Source organism: Lolium rigidum, chromosome 7 (genome assembly GCF_022539505.1).
Source record: "Lolium rigidum isolate FL_2022 chromosome 7, APGP_CSIRO_Lrig_0.1, whole genome shotgun sequence".
In the NCBI taxonomy this organism is placed as follows: Eukaryota; Viridiplantae; Streptophyta; class Magnoliopsida; order Poales; family Poaceae; genus Lolium; species Lolium rigidum.
In genome coordinates, this window is record NC_061514.1 from 84,880,753 (window position 1) to 84,897,197 (window position 16,445).

Here is a 16,445-nt window from a genome sequence, read left to right on the forward strand (position 1 = left end):
TGTCTTTGCTCGTCCTTGTTCTTGTAAATTTTGCCCCTATATATTATCAACGAAAAACAGCTCTGCCCCGCCTTTTCAGTCAAAAAATCATTGTATTTTTTACTATAGTTTATTTCTGAGTGCATTATTGTTAACAAAAATTATAATAGCTCCATTTAGGATCTATCTAGCATTTAACAAAAGTCAGATTTGATGAAAGACTATCATTCGCTATGCGTACCATCAAACAAGCAGTGAGAACTGTTGCGGTTTGGGTAATGACGTACACATGTTCTTGTTGCATTCTTCTTACAAACAGATGATGGCACTTTTCTCATCATACTGTTCGTTTTTATTCTTGTTGCAATGGTACACTATTTGTGGTTTTTGGCATATACAGATAGGACATGTGTGCTAGTCTATATCCTTCTTTATAGCAGTTTGTTATTGTAGTTGACACTATTTTGTATCAAAGCCATTTTCATGGTCATCTAATTTTTTGTTTCCTTCAGTAGTTTAGGATCAAGGCTCATTGGCCGTTTTTCTTCAACATGTACTGCACCTTTTAGTTTAATGGCATGCCACTTGAGTTGTTGTTGTCCTTGCCTGGTTCAATTTATAGGAATTCTTCTACAGGTTGATGCATCGAAAAAATTGTACAGTTTAGGATCAAGACACATGCATTTCTCTGTGTCCAGATCATCCAATCCGTCAGAAGAGTTGCCGAAGCAAGATTCCCTTAGGCTTGGGTGTCGCCGGCCTAGCATGAGGGAGACATCATGTTTAGGCGGCTGCTTGACGGAGAGGCGGACGCCGAGCTGGACAGAGGGAGGACAAGGGCCGCCAGGCGACGGCTAACGTCAGCGCGTGGACAAGGGCCGGGGATGGCGGCCGCATCAGGGCGACTGCACCGACGGTCGCAGTGCCGGAGCCGAAGACGAAGGAGGAGGCTCCGGTCGCCGCCGAGACGAAGGCGAGCGCGTCGTCCGCGCGGACCTGCACGCGAGGCGCGTCCGGGAAGCGCGACACCGACGGAGGCAACTTTATGGGCGGCGGCGACGCGAGTGCGGTCTCAAGCAATGGTGCGGCCGGACCAGCGCGGAGCCGATTGGGCACCGTCGGCGCGACCTGTTGGTGACGGCGAGGACTGCGGAAGCCCCGACGGATTCGTTCGCCGTGTCGGCGACCAATGAATCGGAGGAGTTCATGCGAGTGTCCTGTAAAAGCGACGGCGACCGCCGGCACCATGGTAGCAAGTGGCGGGCGAGACGACGACGGCCATCTTCCCGAAGCAGTCGAAGGTACAGAGATCGGATTCTTTTCTCACCTTTTTGCCGGTGGATCCGTATGAACTCTACTGGTAGAATCTATGTGCTGATAACGTGTTAAAGTTAGAATAGAGAAAGAGAGACAATGATTGGAATGGAATCACTTGTATTGATTGATGAAGATTTTACATATATATAGGGGTGGAACAGACGTGATTAGGTCGGTTCCTGGGAGGCGACGCTCCAGGGAAATAACCGCCTAATGACGGTTCCCTAAATGAGTAGCTACAAATGTTGCAGTTACAAGCAGGGATTAACCCATTTAATTAAGACTAATTAAATTCTAACATTTTCCTCCCGAGCTATATATAACTAGAAAAAATTGCTTCATATTTGAAGTATGTTCTCCGATGGATGTATCCAGATTTCTTAGTGATACCTTTCTCTTAAATATATGCCTCTTGATTTTAACACATGTAAACATATATTATTATGCCGGTTCAAAAAACTGGCAATGCTGCTATCTAAATGCCGCAATCACTAGTCAGAAAACACCATTAGGCACGAATTATATATGTTGACGGTGATTGATCCATGTATTTTGAAGAAAATGAAAACTAGATTTTGTTGGTTCACAACAAGAGAGCTACACGTTCCGGCTAGTAGTAGGAAACCTGATCAACCTGCTTAGCTTCCCACTCGCAATGCTCTTCTTTGGTTCAACTACGGTTGCCTATCAAGTGTCAAGTAAACTAAATGGCTCATTTAGATTCACGAGATAGTCATTCAATTACCTCTAGAAAATTGAGCTGGCCATAATTTACCACAGCTTGCACGACAGCCTGGGCTTTTGGTTTCTCCTGCCATGTCAGCTATCCACAGTACACTGAATCTTAGCCGTCAAAGCAACAAGTAGAGAACCGGGAATATCATCTTCCTAGCCGTCCATCCCCTCTCTCCCAGCGAGCAACAAAAAGCAGAGACGTCATTCAATTGCCCCTAGAAAATTGAGCTGTCCGTAATTTACCACAGCTTGCAGGGAAGCCTGGGCGTTTGGTCTCTCTCTCCATGTCAGCGATCCACATCACATTGTATCTCGTCCGTCGAAGCAACAAGTAGAGAACTGGGAACATCATCTTCTTAGCCGTCCATCATCTTTCTCCCAGCAAGCAACAAAGAGAAGAGAAGAGAATTAACAAGGAGTGTAGCTCTATAAGTATAGGCCCTTGGTCACACACCGCGTGCGGATTTCGCGTGTGACTATGACTTAGACTTTGACTTTTACTTGTCGAGGAGAGGAGAGGATATACCATGTCCAACGCTCGTCGACTCAATCCTTGGCGTGGCGGCAGCGGCCGGCCGGTTGGCATGGACTCTCTGGTGGAGCTCCTACAAGCAACTCTGCTGGCATGGACCGTCTGATGGTCCTTTTTGTTTTCTGTCCGCGGCTGCAATCTGGTGATAACATATGTATCATCAGGTTAGTTACAGTGATTTACCATTTTCTTGAAGTGCTAATGCTTAGGCCAGCCGGCCAGGGTAGTGTTGTTCTTGGCATTTGTGATGGACAAAAGGAGAACTTCAATCTGGGCGCTTTCTTTTTTCACGGAAAAAGCCTAATATATCGTTTTCCCCTCTCATCCATGTATCGAGCTCCACCGGCGATGGCGAATCGCCGTCATAGATTCGCGCTGGCTCCGGGGAGGAGGGCACCACGGCGGCAGGAGCGACGTACACGTGTTCGAGCCCAACCTACAGCCCGCCGAGCACGCCGCCGCCGCCGCCCATGAGCTTCGTCGCGGACCACCCGTTCCTCTTCGCCATCGTCGAGTATGGCAAGGGCCAAGTCTTGTTCCTCGGCCACGTCATGGACCCTTCAAAAGAGACATGACTTGGCCAGCCATGCCAGTTAACCATGGGCCGGCTGCGATGGATGACGACGAGTGGGGGTTGCGGCCTGTCGCCTCTGTTCGAAATTTGAAGTTTCTTTCCTTCTGTTCTTTTGCGTGCGATGAACCTTGGTTGTATTAACGACGCGCGCTGAGGAAACTCGTTCACTCGATTGATTTTTTCGATAATGTTTTCCTAATTGATAAAGTAGATGAATCATATTGCCTACTCCAAGTATATTCAGAAATATATTTCTCCGACTCTGCATTTCACACACTTTCGAGAGCAGTTATATTGAGGAGAAACTGAGCCAAGTTAGATATCCGAATAATTATACAGGAAAAGAATCACCTAAGATTAATCTTGGATACTTTACTACATACCCTGTAAAGCAAACAAAAAATTCACCCTGGAGATCGAGAAGAAGAGACAGAGATCCACGGGATCGAACATAGGAGTACTAAGAACTACCATGTTTGATCACTTCTTGTCCCCTTTCTTGTCATCCTTCTTCTCTTCTTCGGCCGGCCCAACAGAGAGGATATCGATCCGCCCGAACTTCCTTAACCTCTTGGCGATCGTGACGGTGTCCATATCACCTATCACCATCATCTTCTGATCTTTGAGATCGGCGGCTATCGAATCAATACCTGTTTCAGATCATGATCAGAGATTGAACCTTGAATGCTACTCCGCATACTACTCCTACTTAACCAAGATAGCAAGCGATCAGTGAAAGAGATGAAAAACATAAGCTAAAAAAACAGCAAAACTAGCACTTCACCATAGATATCTGCAACAGTTTCCATTGCTTTCTGCTTCACTCTCTCGTCGCTCATCGAAGAAACCTTCAGGACCACCTTCTGCTAGCATGAAAAGAACTCTGCAATTAGAACCCATCGAAGAAATTGTCCATGGCTGAGAGAGGCTTGATCTGCAGAAATGCACTGGAACCATACCTGCGGGGCCATCCTGACGAGAGACATAGAGGGGTTGGAGACCAGGGAGGAGAATGTTGTTCGTGGTTTCTAGTGTGCAGAATGAGCCAAGCTGGGAGACAACAAACCCGATTTTGTACACCGTCGCCGGGTTCAGGCTTCCTCTATGTTTCTTCTTCTCTTGGTCCAAGAGCACAAGTCATATGCACTGAAAGACCGCGTTGCCTGTGTACAATTCTGGGACCGAAATTCAAATTGGTCACCTAACGAAGCAAAAACATTTCGTTGGTCGTTGCGGGTGGCCAGAAAGAAAAGTGTCAGAATAACGTTAAGCCGTTACTTACCAGTCATACTAATAACTATTCGAAAAAAAAGTCATACTATTAACTTGTAAAGTCCAGGATTTTTTATATTTCATCAGGTGCATCGTGTCAAAAGGTTGCCGTGTCGACACTGGCGGCTCAGCAGTTGTTTACCTGCCATCACGTAGCACGGTAGCAGCCTACTTCCTACAGTCCTCTTTATGACTTTCCTTGACAGCACTGTGATACATCAATTCTTGTTGTGCCTTGCGGTCTTGGAAACAGTTAGGTCCCTCGCACAAAAATAAGGGAACATTTAGGTAAGTTTGGTCAGCGTCTTTGCTATGCAGAAACTAGAAACTAATTTCTTGTGCCACAGGCAAATGAACCTATCATGTGCTCCATGGCGCTGCTAAATTCTTGTGCCACATCCAATGAACCTCCCAGAAGATAAAAAAATGTAACAACACTTGTGAGGAACTATGTCGTCCATGACTATGGAAGAACAAGTGCCTACATGGTAAGTTTGTGTTCCAACCATTTTTGCGAGGTGATCTGCCACTGCCTTAAGGACCACGCTTCAGCCTCTTTTGTGACCTTTGTATATTCCTTGCTATACAAATGGACAGCTTTTCATTACCAATGCATACAATTGATGTTTTCAAACATCCTAGGAAATCCTCTTATTGCATCAGGGATGAAGCTGGTTCAAGGGGTTGGTGTCAGTTGACACCCATGAAAAACACAAAAATCTTCACTAAAGCTAATAATTATTTATAGAACATGACCCCAATAAAATAGTGAGAATATAGACATGACCCCATTAATATATTTTTCTAGCTTCGTCCATGTATTGCATTATGTGTCATAATTCGATAATTCAGGTACAGACACTCAGTAAACGGCACCGAAATACCACATCATCGTGTAGTCGATCATCGGTGAAGTAATCGGCGTACAACATTCAATAGCCCTCTAACCTCTGCCTCGGCTTGCTCTTGCGCCGCCCTAGCCTCGAACATACACGCCACAACTTCAAATATCGGGTGTATATGCCTAGGACACAAGATGGGATCTTCATATGCTCGTCATTGGTGGCGGAAGCAGTAGCATCGGCCTCTTCCTCAAGCAAAGTGATGACTATCTCCTCGTCCTTCAAATCCATGAACATGCAAATTTCCAAACACCTCGTATGCAAGACGGCTGCGAGAGGGGGGATAGTTGGCGGACGCCTCTTGGCGGTGGTCGGGAGTTGGTAGATGGCGAGGTAGGCAGGGGTGACGAGGTGTGTTTGCTTGGAGGACCGGCATGTCCTGCGGTTGGAAATGGCGGAGGCGGAGAGGGGTGGTGCCGACGGTGATCTAGTGGGGGTGGGCGAGGGAGGGGCGAAATGGGGGGTTTTTCCCTCTGTTGTCACCGACAATGCTGGCCCACGAACTTTTCAGCTCATCCCCCCCTCCTACGGATCAGGTGTGGCTTCAAGGGTGAAATGGGGGGGGGGGTTCCTCTGCTGTCACTGACAATGCTGGCCCACGAGCTTTTCAGCTCCACCCCCTCCTCCCGTGGGTCAGGTGTGGCTTCAAGGGTGAAATGGTTTTTTTGCTCTGTCATCGCCGACAATGCTGGCCCACGAATTTTCAGCTCCATCCCCCCCCCCCCCCCGGTGGGTCAGGTGTGTCCTAGGGGTGAAATCTGGTTTTCGGGGGGCCGACTGAGCGAACTTTTCGGGTCCGGCGCCCCCAAATCCTTTGGGGGTGGATTTGGGGGAGGGCCAAGTGGATATGCTCTTACCTTTTTGGCACATTTAGGATGCTCGTAACAAGTTTCGATAGGGGTACACTACATCCTTGTAGTGTTGCTGGGATGAAGCCTGTCGCCTACCACAAACGTGAGACCTCGAGGGCACTATCTTGGTCTCCGCCGAGGTTAATGTTGATGAAGCTCTATTGATTCTTCTCAAAGGGCAGGTGCTGGTATTGTCATGTGTGACCATCGCGGAGATTTGGTCGATGTTTGTGCTAACAATTCTCCAGGGGTTACAATACCTGAACTCGCAGAAGCAATTGCAGTTAGGACGGCGCTCTTTTGTCAAGAATAAGGGTTTGGATGGTATTATCATCACCTCTGACTACCTCTCTCGGGTGAGGCGAATCAAGTCCACTGAGAGGGATCATTCTACATGTGGGCCGGTGATTCAAGACATCAAAACTTTGAATAGGTCTTTTAATTATATATATTTTCGGAATGGGTATCATGGGCATACACGTTAAGCGATCTCCCTCAAACAAGAAATTAGGCACGATCCGGGAAACTATTTGTATTGACTATGTACTTACCGCTCGTTTGATCAAGATCCTAAAGCCTGCAGTGTGCAGCAAGACCTCAGCTGAGTAAGTCCAGGACAGAGACCCAAAGAAGAAATAGTACACGCACGATATGACCATTCTGCCTGGAGGAAGCTCCATGCGACCGCTAGGCACTAGTGCACTAGCATTTTAGCACGCCAATAAATGTGAAAACAACCCGTCGGTGGATGACCACTTTGGTCGAGAAAGTTATATCTGATACAACGAACTGGATGATGGGAGCAGAATGGCTAGCCAGTCTATATCAGATGATCTGGGCAAGTTCATCATATGGATCTTGAATACTACTCCATAACCAAGCTAGCATTAGTAGAGGCCGGATAGGAAAAACACAGGCGTGAGTCTAAGATATTAAAAGAACAACCAGTGAAAGGAGGAAGAGATGACGAGCTCATCGCCTGTACTAGCGTCGGCTTGTCCGAGGAGGGAAGAAGCCACGGCATCAGGTTGAGAGATGCAGACTGCGGCGAAGGCTGATCGGCTCACTCGGAGCCTGGCGGCTCCCTTTCTGGCTGTGAACCGCGGCCTGTTCGTCTTCATCGCCGCGATTGTCGCCGGCGCTCTCATCTCCGCCTACTGGATATCTGCCGGCACCAGAGTAAAGTTCCTGAAGTGCATTTGCAGCATCTCTGTCTTGTTTCCTGACAGTAGTAGTTGAGTTTGTTCTTCCGTCACCTGGGTAGATTCTTGGTAGGTCAGGATCACCTGGCACTGGCCGACCAACGCATCCGGATTTAGAACAGTATCACGATTGCCGACATTTCTGCCGTGCAACCGAACCATCCACTGAACTTCAGAAAACAATCTCTTTACAAAAAAAAATCGTGTTTAACAAGCCATTTACTACCTCCGATTCGAAACGTAAGCCTTCTTCGAAAGCTATAGATTGCATCACTTGTTTCGAGCATATGACGAACTTACTAAAAAGGCATCATGCAAACTACAGGTTGCTCCAATCATTCCTATCGCCACTAGAGCCGTAGCTCAAAACGCTGCAAGTGCAAGGAGTCCGGAGCCGGCGCTGAGTTCTGCCCGCTTCACCAGTCTAGGCGCAAACCGGACACCGTCGGAACCTGCCGGTTTGTCGCCTCTTCCTCAGAGACAGCCACCAGCTCCGGCCTGCCCTGCCTACTTCCGGTGGATCCACGAGGACCTGCGGCCATGGCGAGCCACGGGTATCTCGCGCGAGACGTTGGACGGCGCCCACCGGTACGGGCCGAAGTTCCGGGTGATGGTGATCGCCGGGCGCCTATACGTGGCGCCCTACGGCCGGTGCTTCCAGACGCGCGACTTGTTCACGCAGTGGGGCATCCTGCAGCTGCTCCGCCGCCACGCCGGCCGCGTCCCCGACCTCGATGTCATATTCGACTGCCAGGACCTGCCGGTCGTGAACGCCGGCGACCACGCGCCGCCGCCGCTGTTCCGGTACTGCGGCAGCGAGACCACGCTGGACATCGCCTTCCCTGACTGGTCCTTCTGGGGCTGGTAAATACACACATTCTATCAAATCCGGACGTATCATAAGATTCATGGTGCGTCGAGCTACCGAGTGATAATTGCTGATCGGTTCTGTTTCAATCTACGAAGGCCGGAGCTTAACATAAAGCCATGGGACGCACTGAGACGGGAGATCGGTGAACGGAATGCCGCTCTGCACTGGACGCGCAGAGCGCCGTTCGCGTTCTGGAAGGGTAACCCGACGGTGGGCACGGTGCGCTGGGAGCTCCTCAAATGCAATGTGTCCCGCGAGCGCGACTGGAAGGCGCGGATCTATGCGCAGGCACGTCCACAACGCCACATCAATACCGTAGTTCAGTACCAGTAGCCTGGCTTATGAGCGCTTACTGCATTTTTTTCAGGACTGGAGGGAGCAGGTACGAGACGGGTTCAGGGAATCGGACTTGGCCAAGCAATGCACACACAGGTAAAACTCCGTTCATCACAATCACATTCACATTCGTGCGACGTGTAGTGCCTGACAGTCAGGGACATTCTTGCAACGGGAAGGTACAAGATCTACGCGGAAGGACGCGGGTGGTCGGTAAGCGAGAAGTACATCCTGGCGTGCGACTCCGTGGCGCTGGTGGTGCGGCCGAGGTTCCACGACTTCTTCTCCAGGGGTCTCCTGCCGCTGCTGCACTACTGGCCCGTCCGCGACCGCGGCCAGTGCCGGTCCATCGAGTTCGCCGTCGACTGGGGCAACTCGCACCCGGACAAGGTACACAAACTCTTCTGAACTGTACCACCGTCGCAACACCAGAAGTTCTGAAGTGTTTCGTCGATCGGTGCTTCTGCAGGCGCAGGAAATGGGAGGAAACGCGAGCAAGTTCATGCAGGAGGACCTGACGATGGACCATGTCTATGACTACATGTTTCATCTTCTAAGCGAATACGCTAAGCTACTGCGATACAAGCCATCGGTACCCGACGGGGCCGTGGAGGTCACCGTGGAGTCCATGACTCATGGAAGGCGAGGACTGGAGAGGGAATTCATGGTGGATACGATGGTGAACGCGTCGGGCAGTGCAGCCCCCTGCGAGCTGCCGTTGCCATTCAGTTCTGAGGAGCTGGAGACGCTGAGGAGGAGGAAAGCCGATGCGGTGAGGCAGGTGGAGTCGTGGGAGGAGGCGGTGACGAACTGAAGAAAGGATAAAGGACGAGGTTTTGGCATGCGCATTGGATCGAACTTTCTGACATCGGAGTGCTGATGGCAGGGAAACACGATGAGGACCGTAACAGGGAAATGCAGAGTGCACAATGCACCACTGCACCAGCGATCTGCTATAGCAGCAGGCTTCACCGGTCACCGAGAACATGCCGTAGCAGGTGATCCATGGTATCTGTCTCGTCTAGAATTCTGGTAATGCCGAAAACACTCTGCTTCTCTTCCCATGTGGCAGCGGCAGACGTACGATGCGATTCCACGTCGATTGGGTTGACATGGGAAAAGAGGAGAAAAGGTGGAAAATGGCGCGAGGGGACAATTGATTCTGGATCGATATGGAGGGTTAGAGAGAGTGCGAGTGTGTTTCAGCCTGATGATGTCTAATTATAAGTTGCAGCATGAGATTTCTTTTGATCTCACTTGCACTACTTAACTGTCGAACAATTATCCAAAGTTTACTTATCTGATTTCTTTTGCCCAAATGGTTAGGGTGGTACACTACCTCCAATCCGATTTAATCAACCCGGACACAACCTACATGCATGCCAGCGTTGCCTCCGTGTCCTTTTAACCGGAACGGAGGGAGTAAAAAATGGCCATGGATAGAATGGAGACAGACGATAAGTTGATAATACAAAAGAACTGTTTTTGTTACGATAGAGCGATAAATCGAGAAGACTGGTTGATTATCAATAAAGCTCACAACAGAGTCCTACTGTTTCCCTAAAAAAAAAGATTGATGCACATGTGCTAAGGCGAGTGTCAAAAATTACAATGTACATCTATGGTAAATCACTAACACTAATTAGATAAATTGATTAGATTTCTATCACATAGAATGGTGATTATTAATGTAAACGTTGCATGTAGGCACAGACGAAGATGCACGACATGCAACATGTTTAGTTAACCGGAAACATGAGAGCAGTTTCACATAATTAATCATATTATTTATTAGTCTGCTATGTTTCCATGATACTTCGAATATGAGTTTCACGCAGCTGGGGTACTCCCTCCATTTCGAAAAAAATATGCATAAACAGTGGGAGCATGTGACAAGAATAAAGACTGTAAATAACTTCGTGGACATCCTTTTGGCTACTGAGCAGTGAGCACCGATGTACATGTTATTTAATAAAAATTAAAATAAATATTTCTGAGTTTCAAACAAATATGAAGAAAAAAATTGGATGTAGCCAGTGATGTATCCCACAAATATACACAATATCAATTTAAAATAACTTTTATTTTGAGCTAAACAAAAATGGTAGGAGTGCGGATCTGAGTAGCACATTTTCAAATCTCCAAAAAAGTATCAATATTTTATTTTTTTGTGAAGCCCATAATGCAAATAATTTTGTGTCGACATTTTAAACGCTTGGAAGATATATCATTAGCTGCGTCAAAAAATATTATTAGATTTATTTGAAACTTGTAAATATGATTTTTTTTATTTTTTAATAAAGGGATCATTGGAGCTCGAGAGCCAAAAAACTTCCACCAACATGACACATCATTTAAAGTATATAGAAAGTAACAACAGTTTAACTAAAAAAAATATGAGTCAAAAAAGAAACTTGGACTTTATAAAAGAAGGCAAGCTATGACGAGTGTTTGTGTGAAGCATCTAGATACATGATATTTCAGTAACCAAGTAATGCAACAGAAAAGTATTGTTGAGATAAGGTTTAGATATGAGCCTCAAATAATCATTTTAATTATTATCTATGTTTTCAAAATAAAAAGAACAATTATGCCAATATGCTATTCTTCTGGTTTCTAATTGCCTATAACGACGTAGGCTTAGCCTAGTGGTTGGGGTCGCAGTGGCGCACCCTAACGATCAGAGTTCGATCCCTGTCAGGGGCGAATTACTGGAATATTCACGCCAAGTCCCGCTTCTACTATATCAATAGGGTTCTAGTTCCTCCTAGACACTGTTTCATTTTTTTTTAATTGCCTATCAATAATGACAAGTACAAGCGAGACAAGACTATCTGACCACACCAAATCTGAATAGAAAATGATTTGATAGTTGTATTGGTTCAAATAAAACACTTTTTTACTGAAGGTGTCTTTGGGTAGAATTCCCAAATAAGGTTACATTGGATATTAGCTAATTAAATTACATTTTTTCGATAAGGGAGCAAAAACGTCCCAGCATCTGCATCAATTGATGCACACGGCCTTTTTATTGCATAAATCAAAAGTATTCAAGGTTCAAGTACGGGAGAAAACGAAAATATAGTCATGGATATGACATAGTTGTGACATGAATCAACCAACGAAAAAGACGAATATATGGATTTATGAGCGAGTCATGTATAATATATTGTGTATGTATTAGGAAATTAATAAGAATAGTGTTGGAAGGCTAGATATTGAGGGGTGAGGTGAATTGGCCAAAAAAAATTTAGAAGATTAAGAGAAAATATGGTTTTGCATGATGGGCCGCATACTTCGGGATTTTTTTTATCGCTGACAAAAAGAACCAATAGGAAATATACAATACATCCAATAAAATTTACTAAACTTTAGTGATGTCTATCAAGACGTGATTATGTGGTTGCATCTTTCCATATATTTGAATCATAAATCGAAGCTAATATAGTAGTGAAGTAGTGAAGCATGGACAAATCAATGAAAGAGAAAACCTAGAACCACATTGATTATAGATAGCTTTGGTTATTCATTTATATATTATTAAATGGTGCAATTTTGTCCTTTCATTTTTTACTACCATTTGTATATAAAATCTAGCATCAGCATATTTATAGGAACACAATGGTCAGAGTTATTTACCGAAGACCTTACCAAACTCTAAAATCATAATTATATGTTGCCATAATACGTGGTAAATATAGCCGCGTAAAAGCATGCTTCACTCTACTAGTTTCTTCTGGTCTGGCTTGAGCTACTTATTTGTGGACCAATCATCCGTTGCTATAAGTTAACATCTAAAATTACTCTTTGAAAAATTAAAACTTCATTAACCCCCATCACTACACCAACTAAGAATACATACACCTCACGCTACTATAATGAATGAAATGATAAACACATCTTATAATGAATCCAATATAGTAGGGAGATAAATATATTGGAATAATACACAATAATTTCATGTTCAATCATAAATAGAATCATAAAAATATATAACTTTGTTAGTTTTTAGGTTGGATGATTGCAATATCGGGCAAAATTACTAAAATTGGCTAACATTAGTTTATTCGGCTATAATCTATGTGTGTTTGTTTCTCGGTCGACTGAGAACTAACTTCATTCTTAGTAGATGATATCATCAAATCTCAGTCAAAATTCATGTTGCAACTGATAACAAGCATGAATCACGAAGCAAATCTAACGGTCCGGATAATATTTTAGTTATATGTCCACTTGCAACTGAAAAAATTCTTAGTTGCAACTCAGCTTGCAATTGCAATCCAACTTGCAGGTCATATGCATAATTAACGATTCAATCTGAGCATGAACTTAGTTCCCAACGCATAATCAGATAATCTATATGCACTAGTTGAATGCCCGTACGTTGCTACGGCTTTTTTCTCTCACATTGTGTGAGTATGATATTTGTAAAAATTCACGTGTATAAAAAAGACAACCACAAGATATTCAAAAACTGGTAAGATTCTAAACCGTCTGAAGTATATTTTGAGAACCATTATGACATCATTTGAATATGAAGCTGTACTCCACTAACTATTTTATATTAAAAAATGTCCTCCTCAATGCTCCGTAGATATGTAGTACAATGTGTGGAATATTTTCTCGTGCTTCATTTTTATGGTACTTGAGCAAACGTATCAGAAAATTCTTCCTGGGATCGATAACATTCTGGACAACAATACTTGTCGTTAGCATTTATAATTTTAGTGAAAAATAGAAAGTGCAAGGTAAAATATCCACCATGCATATAGGATGAATCATTTGTTTACCATTCCATGAGAGCATAATATAAAAATAAAATAACCAGACAAATTGTTGTAGATAAATATCTCGTCATTATCTTTATTTTAGAGATGCTCACATGCTTGAACTTTGCGGAATACCAGCTGGTGACCTAAGTGGCTAGAAAAATATATCGGAATCCCAACTAAATTGTGCCAATGCAAGTGCAGAGCTTAGGTATATTGCAATTCTTTGTAAGATTAATTGCATGTGGTGCAATCGAACCATTTTACTCTCCGGCGATGGAGGCATAGAAAAAGGATCGATAACAGAGACAGAACAATCATGCCTATCGGTGGAGAACAAGTTAAAGTGGCCCATGGATGAATACGGAAGAAAACCTTCAAAAGGACAACCATTAGAAATATACATAATGTGACACCGTTGGATAAGTGAATATATTTACCAATTTGTGTGAAGCGATTTTATGCCGTGAATGGATTGTCTGTAAATGCACCTCCTTTGACTGTGTAAAAGCCCATGAAGTCTCTTCCAACAACATCGTGTGGGGCTCTATGATGGTAGCTTGTTCTGGAACATTGACAACATCCATACCTATATTGTTCATTACGTGCGAAAGTGGAACCTTTATGTGCAAAGTTTATTGGAACATAATAAAACTTAAACATTGGCATATGGAAACACGCGTAGAAAAAAAACACAATCATCTCATTCGGCTGTTTAGTAGTCGATGATTTTTCTGTCTCTTCTACTAACATCGCATCCGAGCCTATGGCGGTGAGTTCTTTTTCGGAGCATCGGCATTATCTGTTTTGGACGCGCTCATGATCTACAAAGGTGAAACATATTATCAAATAAAAACTCTACATATTAAAATATGAAACATGCATTTAAATATAATTCAATCGGTCTCTGAATGTTTCTTACCATGCTCCTCAATTTTACCAACAGGTAGAGTTGCAACATTTTTTCATTGCCGGGCTATCCACTGCTTATTTAGGTATTCTTCTTTCATCTCAGCAGACAATCTAGCACATGGGACGATTGCGGATGAGAATGTAATGTGGATGTCGATTCTTGGTTGCAAGAATTGTAGAGAGAGAGCGATTGCAGCTGGGTGGAACGTTAATGATTGGTACAGGACGTGATTGTTTAATTCTGGACATATTTGTTTCCTTAATTGTTTGGTACCAGGAGGTGATTGTTTCCTTCTGGACATATTTGTTTCCATAATTGCTGGACGTGATGGATGGAGATATCTGTTTCCTTGATTGTTGGGGGATTGGTTTGATACCAAAAAGCGTAAGTTTCTATTTTATTCAGAGCAGCCCAGAAACTGTGTGCCGTCGGATGCAGATTGGATGGCCGGATGAAGGCAAAGCACAAAGTGAAAATTTTCAATATTATACATAGTAACATAAAAAATAAAAAATAATACTATTCTATTTAATAGTATACATAGTAACATAAAAAATAATACATCAACAATATGCACACATGGTTAATATACATGGTTCAACACTATTTTTTGTTTAAATTTGACACGATGCTAGCACAAACTTCACCAATCTCCTCCTTCCTAATAAATTATCTATTCCTTGCATTTGTCGTACCAATGTCATCGTTGCATCTTTAGACAGCTAGTTTCTTCATGATCCACTCACTCTTAATATTTGACTCACCTATATCTTATTGAATTCTTGCAACTACTAAAGCACTTGTATAGAACACCAAAACAACAATCGACATTTATAAAATTAACCTGAAAATAATTGTTGAATGGTCTATGAAGTCTGACTTCTCTACCAACATAAATAATCTAGCATTGAGGAACAAAGCCATGTTGATGTTTTTGACCATCCAATAACTCATATTGAGTGCGTGCTGCATGAACTGCTGGTAGAACGAGTTTGTCGTTGGTACTTGTTACCGGTCATCAACGACGAACAAGGAACTTCAGAGTTTAGACAATTCAACGACTCATTTAGTTGTGGTGAGACTACAAAATCTTCAGCAAAATAAACTCGCTTTGTTGTGGTGAAACTACAAAATCTTCAGCCGAAGCTAACCTCTTCTGCAACGAGATCAACATCAACGCCGGTTTCAGAACACGGCCTTACACCATTTTGATGTGCGGTTCGACGACGATTTCGATGACACCTATCTGCCAAAACCTGGTCGGGCGAGTCTTGGCTGCTGCACTCGGACCAGGAGCTCTTCAACGTCCGATGAGGTAGTACAACAACACCCTAAGCAAGTTATCGACCAATTTGGTGTCGGGAATGGTGAACACCTGCAATCAATTTACATTATTCATCTCGTTTGAATCATTGACAGGTAACTTGTAGCACTATATGGTTGTTGTTCAACGTGAAACGCTGAACTACTTAACCTTAGCATGTAGATATTAGGAGTATCTAGATGTCAAGATATAGGTATTTCCTGAAATTGTGTTGAACTATTAAAGGCTGATTCCAAGTATAAAATAGATTAATAGTTTCTGCATCGAAGACTAACTTGAATTAACAAGCTTAATTGGCAGCCATCTTGAGGCCAACTCATTTTCTGAACACCCATAGCCTAAACCATTCATATAGTGGGATGAATAAATTCACTGGCATGGTACATCGTATCTATTTAACTTTGTAAACCGTAGGCTTACCTGAACTGATCCGATGAATGTATCAGTGAAATAAGGGAACATCCAAGAAAACACAGGACGGCTAAACGGAGCAACCATGTTGCATCGGCGCTCGGGTGGTGGAGTCCTGTGTAAGTCGCGGCGGATAGCATGGCCGTCCGGCCGGTGTGGCGCTCAGAGGAGACCCGTGGAGGTCGGAGGTCGCGGCAGAGAGCATGGCCGGCTGGCCGGCTCGGCGCTCGGAAGAGACTCCGTGGAGGTCGCGGCTGCCGCCCTTGGAGGAGCGCAGAAGCGAAAGTCAGGGCCGGCCAGCGCCGTGCTCGGAGGAGAACCTATGGAGGTAGCGGCCATCGCCAGCTATGGAGGAGCAGGGGGGCGGCCAGCGCGGTGGTCGGAGGAGAACCCTTGGAGGTCGCGGTCGTCGCCGGCCGTGGAGGAGCGCATGGCGCGTCTACGGACAGATGGGCAT

At 44.6% G+C, this 16,445-nt stretch overlaps 2 protein-coding genes across 2 annotated transcripts; one reads left to right on the forward strand and one right to left on the reverse strand.

Annotated features, from left to right (window-relative positions):
- Positions 1–3,617: 3,617 nt before the first annotated feature.
- LOC124670150 (heavy metal-associated isoprenylated plant protein 13-like) lies at positions 3,618–4,108 on the reverse strand. The gene is made up of 3 exons (XM_047206652.1): positions 4,097–4,108; positions 3,922–4,000; positions 3,618–3,787 (listed from the first exon to the last, which is right to left on the reverse strand). Exons 1-3 carry the CDS (start codon positions 4,106–4,108, stop codon positions 3,618–3,620), a joined length of 261 nt encoding a protein of 86 aa, XP_047062608.1.
- Positions 4,109–7,004: 2,896 nt separating this feature from the next.
- LOC124675000 (O-glucosyltransferase rumi-like) lies at positions 7,005–9,876 on the forward strand. The gene is made up of 6 exons (XM_047211061.1): positions 7,005–7,341; positions 7,690–8,228; positions 8,331–8,523; positions 8,603–8,667; positions 8,751–8,961; positions 9,041–9,876. Exons 1-6 carry the CDS (start codon positions 7,198–7,200, stop codon positions 9,383–9,385), a joined length of 1,497 nt encoding a protein of 498 aa, XP_047067017.1. The 5' UTR covers positions 7,005–7,197; the 3' UTR covers positions 9,386–9,876.
- Positions 9,877–16,445: the final 6,569 nt, after the last annotated feature.